Source organism: Miscanthus floridulus, chromosome 7 (genome assembly GCF_019320115.1).
Source record: "Miscanthus floridulus cultivar M001 chromosome 7, ASM1932011v1, whole genome shotgun sequence".
NCBI lineage: Eukaryota > Viridiplantae > Streptophyta > Magnoliopsida > Poales > Poaceae > Miscanthus > Miscanthus floridulus.
The window spans coordinates 5,267,457-5,277,565 of record NC_089586.1 but is presented as its reverse complement, the minus strand read 5'-3'; the positions used below and the strand labels follow the sequence as shown (position 1 = coordinate 5,277,565).

The following is a 10,109-nucleotide window of genomic DNA, read 5'->3' as shown; positions in this document are numbered from 1 at the left end:
CATGATTGCTAATAAAACTTGACTGTAAGGATGAACTATTAGTAATGCTTTCCACAAACAAAAAGAAAATAGTAAACCCATATTAGCTATCATATCCTTGAGAGTCGAGAAACTATTTCCACTAGTCGGGTAAGTCTTGCGAGTACATTGTGTACTCAGGGTTTATTTTATCCCTGTTGCAGGTGCACCTTGAGGAGTAGCTCTTGTGTGGAGGATTCTTCTGGTAGACATAGACAGATCCTTGTATCGTTTCCGCTAGATGTTTATTTTCATTCCGCTGTTTAATTATCGCACTCTGAACTCTGGTATTGTAATAAATAATTTTTAAGAACTCTTATTGTATGAAATTGACTAAGTATTGTAAGCTCGTACTCATTATTGGATTCTCGATGTAAAACATGGATTGTTTCGAGTTCTCCCGTGGGGTGTGCTCGACGAAACTATCCGATGTAGCTCACTTTCGAAGTGCTTAGTGTCTAGTGGAAGACAAGCGTCTCCGAAAACGTGTTATTTCGGGCGGTTCTGCCACACGAACTGCCATGACTCACTAATGGCGAGGAGCGGGCGCCTGATTTGGATCAAATCGGTTCTTAGGGCTGTACCCATCTACTCCATGATGGCTGACAGCCTACCACCTTGGGCGAGGAAGGAAATAGACTCAATCTGCAGAAGGTTTCTATGGGTCGACAAGGACAACTCGGTGCGTGGCAAATGCATGGTCGTGTGGGTTACAGCTTGCAGGCTGACAGAGCTAGGGGGCCTCAGGATCAATGACCTCAAGCTTGTCGGCTTCGCGATGCAGACAAGGTGGCTTTGGCTGCAGAAAACAGACAACTCACGCGCCTGGAGCGAGCTGCCGATCAACATAGACCCAGAAGTACAGGCCTTCTTCAGAGCATCAACTTACACGGTCATCGGCGACGGGCGGAACACAAAGTTCTGGGATGACCGATGGATCGAGGGCGCCGCGCCGTCAGACATCGCTCCAACCTTGGTGCGCCTGGTGCCTAGCAGGGTCAGGAAATGCCTCACCGTGCACCAAGGGCTAACAAAGCCAAATCAGCCTACACTAGGCTACACACAGGTTCAATCCCGTTCCGAGGCCACGCTATCATCTGGAAGACTTGGGCGCCACTCCGAGTTTAAATCTTCCTATGGCTCGCATTCCGAAGGCGTCATTGGACTAATGTTCGCCGGGCAAGGCATGGACTCGAGGCGAGAAAAGAGTGTTACCTCTGCGACCAGGCGCCGGAGACAATTGATCACATTTTGTGTTGCTGCCCCTTCGCACGAGAGCTTTGGTTCCGCATCTGCCAAGCTCTAGGACACCAGTTACCGCCATTGGAGCAGTCAGTCTATGCTTGGTGGAGATGGCTGCGACCAACTTGGAATCGGCAGCACAAGAAGGGCCTTGACTCCCTATTCGGCCTTGTCTCCTAGGAAATTTGGAAGGAACAGAACGCCCACTACTTTCGAGAGGCCACGTCCACGGTAGATGAGCTACTGATGGTCATTAAAGCTCAGGGCGACCAGTGGATTCAGGCAGGGGCAAAGGACATGGGGAGTATAGCATCGGGGGTAGCCCGCTGCCCACCAAGGTTTCAAAGTTGTATTCAAACCATGTATCACCCCGGGTGCCGGTCATTTGTAAAAACTTTCTATTTTCTACTTAACACAAAGATACGCAACGCTCTTGCGAGAAAAAAAAAAGAATGCAATTGTTATTATAATCTTATTAATAATTGGTTGAGGGACACTGTATCACGATTGTTTTCCTCTGTCCTTGTATATATCTATAAAAAGGAAAAATTCTAAAAGTAGTCATATTTGAGGATCGAATGGAGTGGGTACAGTGCAAGCACGCACACAATATAATACGTACCGTACGTAACAAAGAGAGATGAGGAAGATGGGGGTGGGGGGGGGGGGGGGGGGGGGGGGGGGGGGCAATAACGCAACAAGAAGTCCGGCGGCGGCACGGCAGGGCCGGTGGGGCGTCCGTGGCTCGTCCATGGCTACTCCATGCGCAGTCAGTCAGTTCAGTCCGGTCCAGTCCACTAGAGATCGAGCAGCGCAACGCCAATAAAGTCCAGCAGCCAGCTGAGCAGAGCAGGGACGGAAGCTGGCATTTATATAGGGATTTACGATCGATGGGTGGAGCACCATAAATCAAATCCACCGTCTCCACCAACAAAGCTCGCTGTCGCTCATCAACATGATGAACCTAGCCGCCCACGCTCTGCTTCTACCGTTGCAGCAGCAGCACTGGGTGCTTCTACATACATACATACATACACTGGCTGCCGAACCACTATATATGGAGCAGCAGCTCTGCTCTAGCCATATAAGCGGCATTCTTCTTCCCCAATCACATATCGATATCCAGTCGGTCGGTCCACACCTGCAGCAAGCCGTTCCTTCACTTCACTTCACTTCCTTCTCCAGTGGTTGCGGTCAGTCTTCATAGACAACCATCTATCTTATATAGGCCTATATATAGCCGAGTGTGAGTTATTGGGGTCCGTTATACATCGATCGACCGGCCAGCGAGCAACCAATGCAAAGGCAAGAAGAAATGTGGCGCCCCGGCCCCGTCGTGATGATGAAGAAGATGAGCGTCTTGCTGTTGGTGGTGCTGATGATCTTGTTCGGCGGCCCCCTTACCACTACTGCCACTGCAGCAGCAGGTGGCAACGCCACGAGACCATTAGGCAATGGCAAGCACAAGCAGCACCAGAAGCCGCTGGCGCCTGCCCTGATCGTGTTTGGCGACTCCATCGTGGACCCGGGCAACAACAACGACATCCACACCATCATCAAGGCCAACTTCCCGCCCTACGGCAACGACTTCCAGAACCACCGACCCACGGGGAGGTTCTGCAACGGCAGGATACCCACCGACTTCATCGCCTCCCGCCTCGGCATCAAGGACCTGCTGCCGCCCTACCTCTCCCCACAGCCGCTGGAGAAGCACGACCTCGTGACGGGCGTCAGCTTCGCCTCCGGCGGCACGGGCTTCGACCCGCTCACGCCGCAGCTGGCCTCCGTCATCTCGCTCCCCGACCAGCTCACCATGTTCCACGACTACCTGGCCAAGGTGCGCGACTCCGCCGGGGACGCCAGGGCCTCGGAGATCCTGTCCCGGGGCATCTTCGCCATCTGCGCCGGCAGCGACGACGTGGCCAACACCTACTTCACCATGCGCGCGCGGAGCAACTACGACCACGCCTCGTACGCGCAGCTCCTGGTGCAGCACGCCACGGGCTTCGTGGAGGACCTCATCCGCGCCGGCGCGCGCCGCGTCGCCTTCATCGGCATCCCGCCCATTGGCTGCGTCCCGTCGCAGCGCACCATGTCGGGAGGCCTCGACCGCGGGTGCTCGCAGGGCCACAACGAGGTCGCCGTCGCCTACAACGCCGGGATGGTGCAGCAGCTGGCGGCGCTGAGGGCAAAGTACCCCGGCACGCTGCTCGTGTTCATGGACATCTACGGCTTCCTGTACGACATGATGATGCACCCGCGCAGCTACGGCTTCACGGAGTCCACCAGGGGATGCTGCGGCACGGGGCTCCTCGAGGTCTCCGTCCTCTGCAATGGGGTCACCTCCGCCGTGTGCCAAGACGTCGGCGACTACCTCTTCTGGGACAGCTACCACCCAACGGAGAAGGCGTACAAGGTCCTCGCCGACTTCGTCTTCGACAACTACATCAAGCTCATCCTCGCCTAGCACTCTAGCTAGCTCATCATCATTTGATTATTGGGCTCATTTGATGATCTACGCTGAATCTTCTTCTGGATGTTGCAATATGCATGCATGTTTTACTGCTGCTGCTGTATTTAGATTTGCTTGCTACCAAATCCTCCTCTTCTTCTATATCTCAATCGATTGAATTATAATATATAACGTACCTCCGTGTCATTAATTATCTATCTAGTACTGCCTATATGGAGTATATGTGTTGTATTATGCAAATATAGATAGCCCAAGGGGAACTATACTGATTTATACGGTTAATTTATTTGAAGAGAAAACTATTATACTATAATTGATAAAAATATTATATCATAGATGATAAGCCAGCTTATAACGACAGTGAAAGACAACCTTACCTTTCTTCTTCACCTCGTCAAGGATCAAAATGTACTAACTACTGTACCCTAGTCGTGGCCTGCACAGCAACCTACTATAGCATACAGTACTGCGACTTTTATATATATATATATATATATATATATATATATATATATATATATATATATATATATATATATATATATATATATATATATATTGTACTAACTACTATACCTTATTAAAGGCTTGTTTGGTATCGCTCAACTTCACTAGTAAAACTGTTTTTTTTTTAAAAACAGTTTTATAAGCAACTTTCTAGGTGAAGCTAAGTTGTTTGGCAAACAGCTTTATCAACTTCATACATGGATGAGAAAGAGAGCTAGGATAAGCTATTTTTTCAGCTTTATCCCAACTTATGTCTGTGTGAGGGGAGAAGAAAAACAACTTTATAAGTAAAGTTGTTTTAAAAATAAGTGTTTGACAAATAAAACAGCTCAGAACAGCACATAAAGCTCATGTGAGCTGTGGTGAGCTATGTCAGGCTCTAAGTATGCTATTCATCGCCCGCACACACACATGTGCATATTGATATATAAGGAGGGATCTGATAGATCCTTATATATATAACATAGCATTGATTAACATATATATGCAACGGCGTACGCTAGCTGGTTCCATATATATATGGATCAAAATTAAGTCGCATATAATATATACAGCCGTATGCATGTGCTTGCATTGTTTTTATTGATATATACTATATATATTAATTCAGTATGGGGCCTGACTGCACAGTACATCCATGCTAGCTCTGTAGTCCGGAGCACCTCAGATCAGCTAGCTGCTCATCCAGATGCATGGAGTGCATGTGCTGCTGGACACGACGACACGTCTTCACTTGAAGATACTAGCCAGGCAGCAACATATATATAGCACGTCAACGTTGGCTCCTAAAGCTTTGCCGATGGCAGGCCTGCAACATACGTGGTCAAATAAAGTTGGCAACTATTATTACTGACAAACAAAACAAATGCATGTAATGTAATGTAATATAACGACGAGGAGCTGAGCTCTCAGCAGCCATATGCATATGTTTCTAGCTGTCGAGGAAACATGTTGTTATTTGGACAAGACAAGTGCTCCGTTCGCTTGACTGATAAGCTATGACTAAAAATATTGTTGACTAATTTATTGTAAGAGAAAAATATTGTTGGTTGACTGAAAAAATACGACTTATAAGTCCAGCCGTCAAAGATGCATGTAATGGCTAGCTGGATGACAACACACACACGACACATGCATGGCAGTATAGTTGTAGTAGAGATTTCATTGATTTGCCTGCCGGCCGGCCGGTAAAGTAGATGGGAGGGTCACCAACCAAGCTGTTTGGCATTAACGATGCTTGGGCAGGCACGCGGTGGCGTCGAATTCTCCTCCAAGAAGGGCTCCACCTGATTGGGGTTTCCCCACATAGGGTACCCCTTGATCTTACCCTGCGCCCAGTTGCCAATTCTCTCCATGGATCAGTAACGACAATAATAATTCACATCACAGTACTGTATTTATATAGCAGCACGGCTAATGCAGAGTGCATGCAGTAGTGACAGGCTAGCTTACGTACAAGAACGTTGAGAGCAGTCAGTGTTGCCATTCCCTCACGTGTCCACTGAGGAAAAAAACAAACAAGCAAGATTATATTGGTCTCAATCTCATCAGTCGGGCGCTATTATTTTATAGTAGAGAACCTCGAACCAAATCAAATTTATTAAAAGACTCAATCAGACACCAGACACCACAATGCAACTCGATTGCCAAAAAAAGTCGCAGTACCTTGGAGGCTGATGCAATGTGCGGTACTACGACGGCGTTCTTCATGTCAGCCAGTCCAGGTTTCATGTAAGGCTCATCCTGTTGAGTAAGTAGAAAACATTGCATGAGCAGTATTCAATTCAGTTCTGATGTGATGGAGCATACATGGATCAGCTGCTAGCTTAATAATCAAGCTAATGCTGAATTGCTCATCCGCAACATTCTGTTCTATTTTATGGAGTAGGTACCTCAAAGACGTCGAGCCCGACACGGAACATGGGGTTAGCCTTGAGGTGCTCCACCAGGGCGACCTCATCGATCACGGGCCCTCGGCTTGCGTTCACAAGAACAGCATCCTTCTTCATGATGGCCAGCCTCTCAGGGTTTATCAGATGGTAAGTGGTCTTGTCCAGCACCGGATGCAGACTTATCTGCCGCGCAAGCCAAATGAAACAAGCAAAGTCAACAAACGAATTAATATGATGAGTGAAGCCATTATAGTCAGATTAATTGATTGTACAATTCAGTTGTTCTTTTGTGTGAGTTCCAGTGGAGATTGTGTCAATATATAATAATAAATACTGTACTGTAGGATGATGAATCTGACCACATCAGCCTCCCTGAGGACATCCTCCATGGTAGCGGCCCTCTTCCAGGTGACAGGCTCCTCACAGTTTGCTTTCAGGAACTGCCCATATGCTGGATCGGAGGAATGCAATGCACAAAGCAAGCAGATTAGTATACAACTATACGTGCCAGTATGCAGTGACATATGTACTCAATATAGCTATCAGTTAGTAGCTTGCCTGTGACAAACTTCTCAAGGCGTGTGGCCTGATATAGGTCGTAGTAGATGAGGTTCATCTTGAAGCCCTCAATCTGTGGTAGCAATGGCAGATAGAGGAGGGAGTACTTAGCTTTCCTGAATCAGGCAATTCCAATTCCAATTCCAATATAGGAGTAGCGTACCATCATGCGTGCATAGGCGGAGCCAATGCGACCAGCTCCAATGACTCCAACAGTCTGCCCCTTGAGCAGGTTGCCAACGAACCTGCAGCAATACATACAGGCGAATGAAGCGTTGATACAGGAGTACATGCATGGCACAGGATCACACGACACATAGGATAAGCTGAGGAAGCAGAGGGAGGAATGGACTGACAGATGTGGGAGCCATCCGTCGTAGAGGCCAGCCCTCATGAACTGGTCGGCCTCGACGATCCTCCTGGCTGCTGACAGCGTGAGGGATGCGGCGAGCTCAGCCGTCGTCTCCGTCAGAACGCCCTGTGCATGGGTTGGGATTGGGGTTTTGGTTTTGGTTGCAATTTCAATTCAACTACAGCAGCAGCAACAACAAACAAAAGCAGCAACAGAGACAGGAGAGACTCACAGGCGTATTGCCGACGGCGATTCCGTTCCTGTTGGCAGCCTCCACATCGACGTTGTTGTAGCCGACGGCCATGTTGCTGAAGGCCGTGCCTCCGGCACGCTTGAGCGCAGAGAAGAGAACGTCACCCCAGTCCTCAGTGAGCTGTCCAATCACACCGTCGCAGCGATCGCCGATGAGCGCCAGGATGTCATCCACGGAGAGGATGGTCTTCTGCTCGGTGCATATCTGCCAACGGGGAAGGCAAACAGAGTCAACTCGGTGGATGCAGAATTGCAGCAGAGCAATGGAAATGGACAGACAAGAAGAACAGAACCTCAAGGCGGCAGTCGTTGTCGGTGAGCAGGCGGATCCATCGCGTGCCCGGCATGGACTTGGTGCTCACCACGCGGTACTTACCGCTGGGGTTCCACACCTCAATGGAGATGGGCTTCGCCATGGCTGCCCCTGCTGCCAAAAGGGAGGGAAGGAAACAAAGAGAGGCTTTTCAAACAATATACTAGCGTGCTTCTCCTGTGCTGCTTATGATGACCTCTCTCTCTGCCTTATCTGATACAGGACCTGAGGTGAGGCGCCTGCAATTGTCTGCCAGAGGAAGAGAGGAAAAGAAAGGACCGAAGGAGGGTCTTGGTTGGTGGATAACAGACAAGTGGTCATCCATCAATCCAACTCCTACCTCAACATTTCCCTTATCTTCTTGACAACCACAAGAATTAGGCCGTTGGCACAACAGCAGAAACAAACTAATCCATTCTTAACACTTATACATCGACTGTAAATATACACTTAAACATCCAATGTAGATAAATATGCAATTAAGCACCGCATACAAACAGCATCACTGAAGCATGACATGAACCAACACATATAACAAGAGAACTCATCAAGATACCAGCAATGGTGGCAAATCATCATAAGATCCAATTGATTGCTGAGATATGTAGTACTTAATTAATATATCAACTAATAATAACTCCAGACAAACGAACTAGAACTCAGTTTGACCTCCATCCAATCCAAACCATAACCCGCCTCCAAAAGGCATACAACCATTACGACCATATATATATATTTAGTAAGTAGACTAGCACTAATAGCATTGTAGAGCGCGGTGCAGACATCCATCTTTCTTGTAAGCAGCACCGCACCACCACCACGGAAGACAATCACTCGAAGGCCCACTGGTTCTCCCTGCGGATCTCATCCTCCTCCTCTTGGGTGAAGTCGTTCTTGATGTTGAACGTCTTGCGGATCTCCTCCGGAGTCTTGCCCTTGATCATGTCAGCCACCGTCTGGCAGGTCAGGTCCAGCAATCCCTTGATGTTCAGATAGTTGGCAGCCTGAAAAGGTAGCTCATGCACCCAATGTGTCAGCAGGCACAAAACAAACTATGAAACTTTCATCAATTGTAACTCAAACAGATGTTAGATGTTACCACATCTCAGAGAAACTATGTCAATCAAACAATTTTACGTACAGCTACATTCATATATGACAACAATTATCTCTGCCCAAAGGGTAAGGTACTAAATCTATGTGTGGTGCCGCATCCAAAACCATTGTCCAAATCTATTTTGTGCAGATAGAATTGTTTAAATTGCACAGTTGCATCAGAGTAAAAGATAATCTTGTTGGTGATTTGGATATAAACACACAGCTTGATACCAGTGTAAGCATAAAGAGTTATTACTGCATTGTTAATCAAATAGCAACAGCATGATATCAATAAACTGTTCTACTCACATAAAAAAGATTGATTCCAGAGAAGCACGGCACGTCGATAGTACTCATGGCAATAGTACTCACACTAAAGGGGTTAGTTATTTGGATCACCACATGACATAAAAATCAAATGATTACAGAGAATCAGGGCACGGCTGCATGGCTACAAGGGTATTAGTTATACATCCAGCACCGCACAATCAATCCATCCATCTAATGGATAACCAATCAAATAATCATTCTAATTATTGGATAACCAGCCAATCAATCTAAATAATCTATAATCTAATCTGAACCCTAGACAAGGCTATATAGATCTAGAAACATAAATAAATAAATTAACCGAATCGGAGGGGAGAGAGAAGGGGAAACAGGAGGAAGGGGAAGCGGTTACCGACCAGGATGAGGTCGAAGAGCGTAGCCTGGTCCACCTTGACGAACTCCGCGTCCCAGTTCTTGAGGTCCTCGCCACCCCCGGCGGCGGCGGTGTTGGCGTCCGCGGCGTCAGCGGGCTTGGCGGCGGCGTGGACGTGCTTGTTGCAGTACTCGATGACCTTGGAGAGGATCTTCGAGTTGACGTTGGGGAGGGGGATGCCGTTGTCGGCGCAGTCGTCCTCGATCATGTGGCGGATGGTCTGCGACTCCATCGCCACCGCCTCCTCCACCTCGAACTCCTCGTTGTCGGAGCTCCTCAGGGTGATCATCTTCTTGTTGTCGCCCTCGGACGCCATCGATGATGGAGCGACGAGGGCTGCTGAATCGGCTGATGCGACGAAACCCTAGCTAGCTGCGGCGCGCGGCGGATTGATTGTGACGAGGAAAACAAGTCGACGGGACGCCCTGACTTTTTGCGCCTGGCCTCTCCTCTCCTTATACAGCACATGTGTTTTAGAAAAAAAAAAAAACACATTGATTTTTTTTATCTCTCTTCCTCTCTTTCTCACCGGTGACCACCGGCGTCGGCGATGGCGACCGGCGAGCTCGCCCCGGCGCCCGCGCCGACCATGGCAGTGGCAGTGGCGGCGGCGATGGCGGTGGATCTGTGATTTGTCCTTCGATAGAAAAAAAATTATGATCTATGATCTTTGGAGACTAAAGGTAGAAGAAAGGTGAAGA

At 48.3% G+C, this 10,109-nt stretch overlaps 3 protein-coding genes across 5 annotated transcripts; 1 reads left to right on the top strand and 2 right to left on the bottom strand.

The window, feature by feature from the left end:
* The first annotated feature begins 2,321 nt into the window (after positions 1-2,321).
* On the top strand, positions 2,322-3,910 carry LOC136462411 (GDSL esterase/lipase EXL3-like). Its single transcript, XM_066461514.1, has one exon. It carries the CDS (start codon positions 2,558-2,560, stop codon positions 3,725-3,727), a length of 1,170 nt encoding a protein of 389 aa, XP_066317611.1. The 5' UTR covers positions 2,322-2,557; the 3' UTR covers positions 3,728-3,910.
* Positions 3,911-4,723: 813 nt separating this feature from the next.
* On the bottom strand, positions 4,724-7,837 carry LOC136462410 (glycerate dehydrogenase-like). Of its 3 annotated transcripts, none has more exons than XM_066461513.1 (11): positions 7,588-7,837; positions 7,275-7,484; positions 7,047-7,168; positions 6,854-6,935; positions 6,691-6,763; positions 6,492-6,583; positions 6,133-6,315; positions 5,906-5,983; positions 5,697-5,741; positions 5,454-5,568; positions 4,724-5,048 (listed from the first exon to the last, which is right to left on the bottom strand). In XM_066461513.1, exons 1-11 carry the CDS (start codon positions 7,708-7,710, stop codon positions 5,026-5,028), a joined length of 1,146 nt encoding a protein of 381 aa, XP_066317610.1. In that variant the 5' UTR covers positions 7,711-7,837; the 3' UTR covers positions 4,724-5,025. The 3 variants fall into 3 exon arrangements, with proteins under 3 accessions (XP_066317610.1, XP_066317609.1, XP_066317608.1); XM_066461512.1 differs by having other exon boundaries at positions 5,414-5,568; positions 7,275-7,499; positions 7,588-7,835; XM_066461511.1 differs by having other exon boundaries at positions 7,275-7,499; positions 7,588-7,833.
* Positions 7,838-8,151: 314 nt separating this feature from the next.
* On the bottom strand, positions 8,152-9,848 carry LOC136466445 (SKP1-like protein 1). The gene is made up of 2 exons (XM_066464857.1): positions 9,392-9,848; positions 8,152-8,611 (listed from the first exon to the last, which is right to left on the bottom strand). The coding sequence occupies exons 1-2, from the start codon at positions 9,722-9,724 to the stop codon at positions 8,438-8,440; spliced, it is 507 nt and encodes a 168-aa protein (XP_066320954.1). The 5' UTR covers positions 9,725-9,848; the 3' UTR covers positions 8,152-8,437.
* Positions 9,849-10,109: the final 261 nt, after the last annotated feature.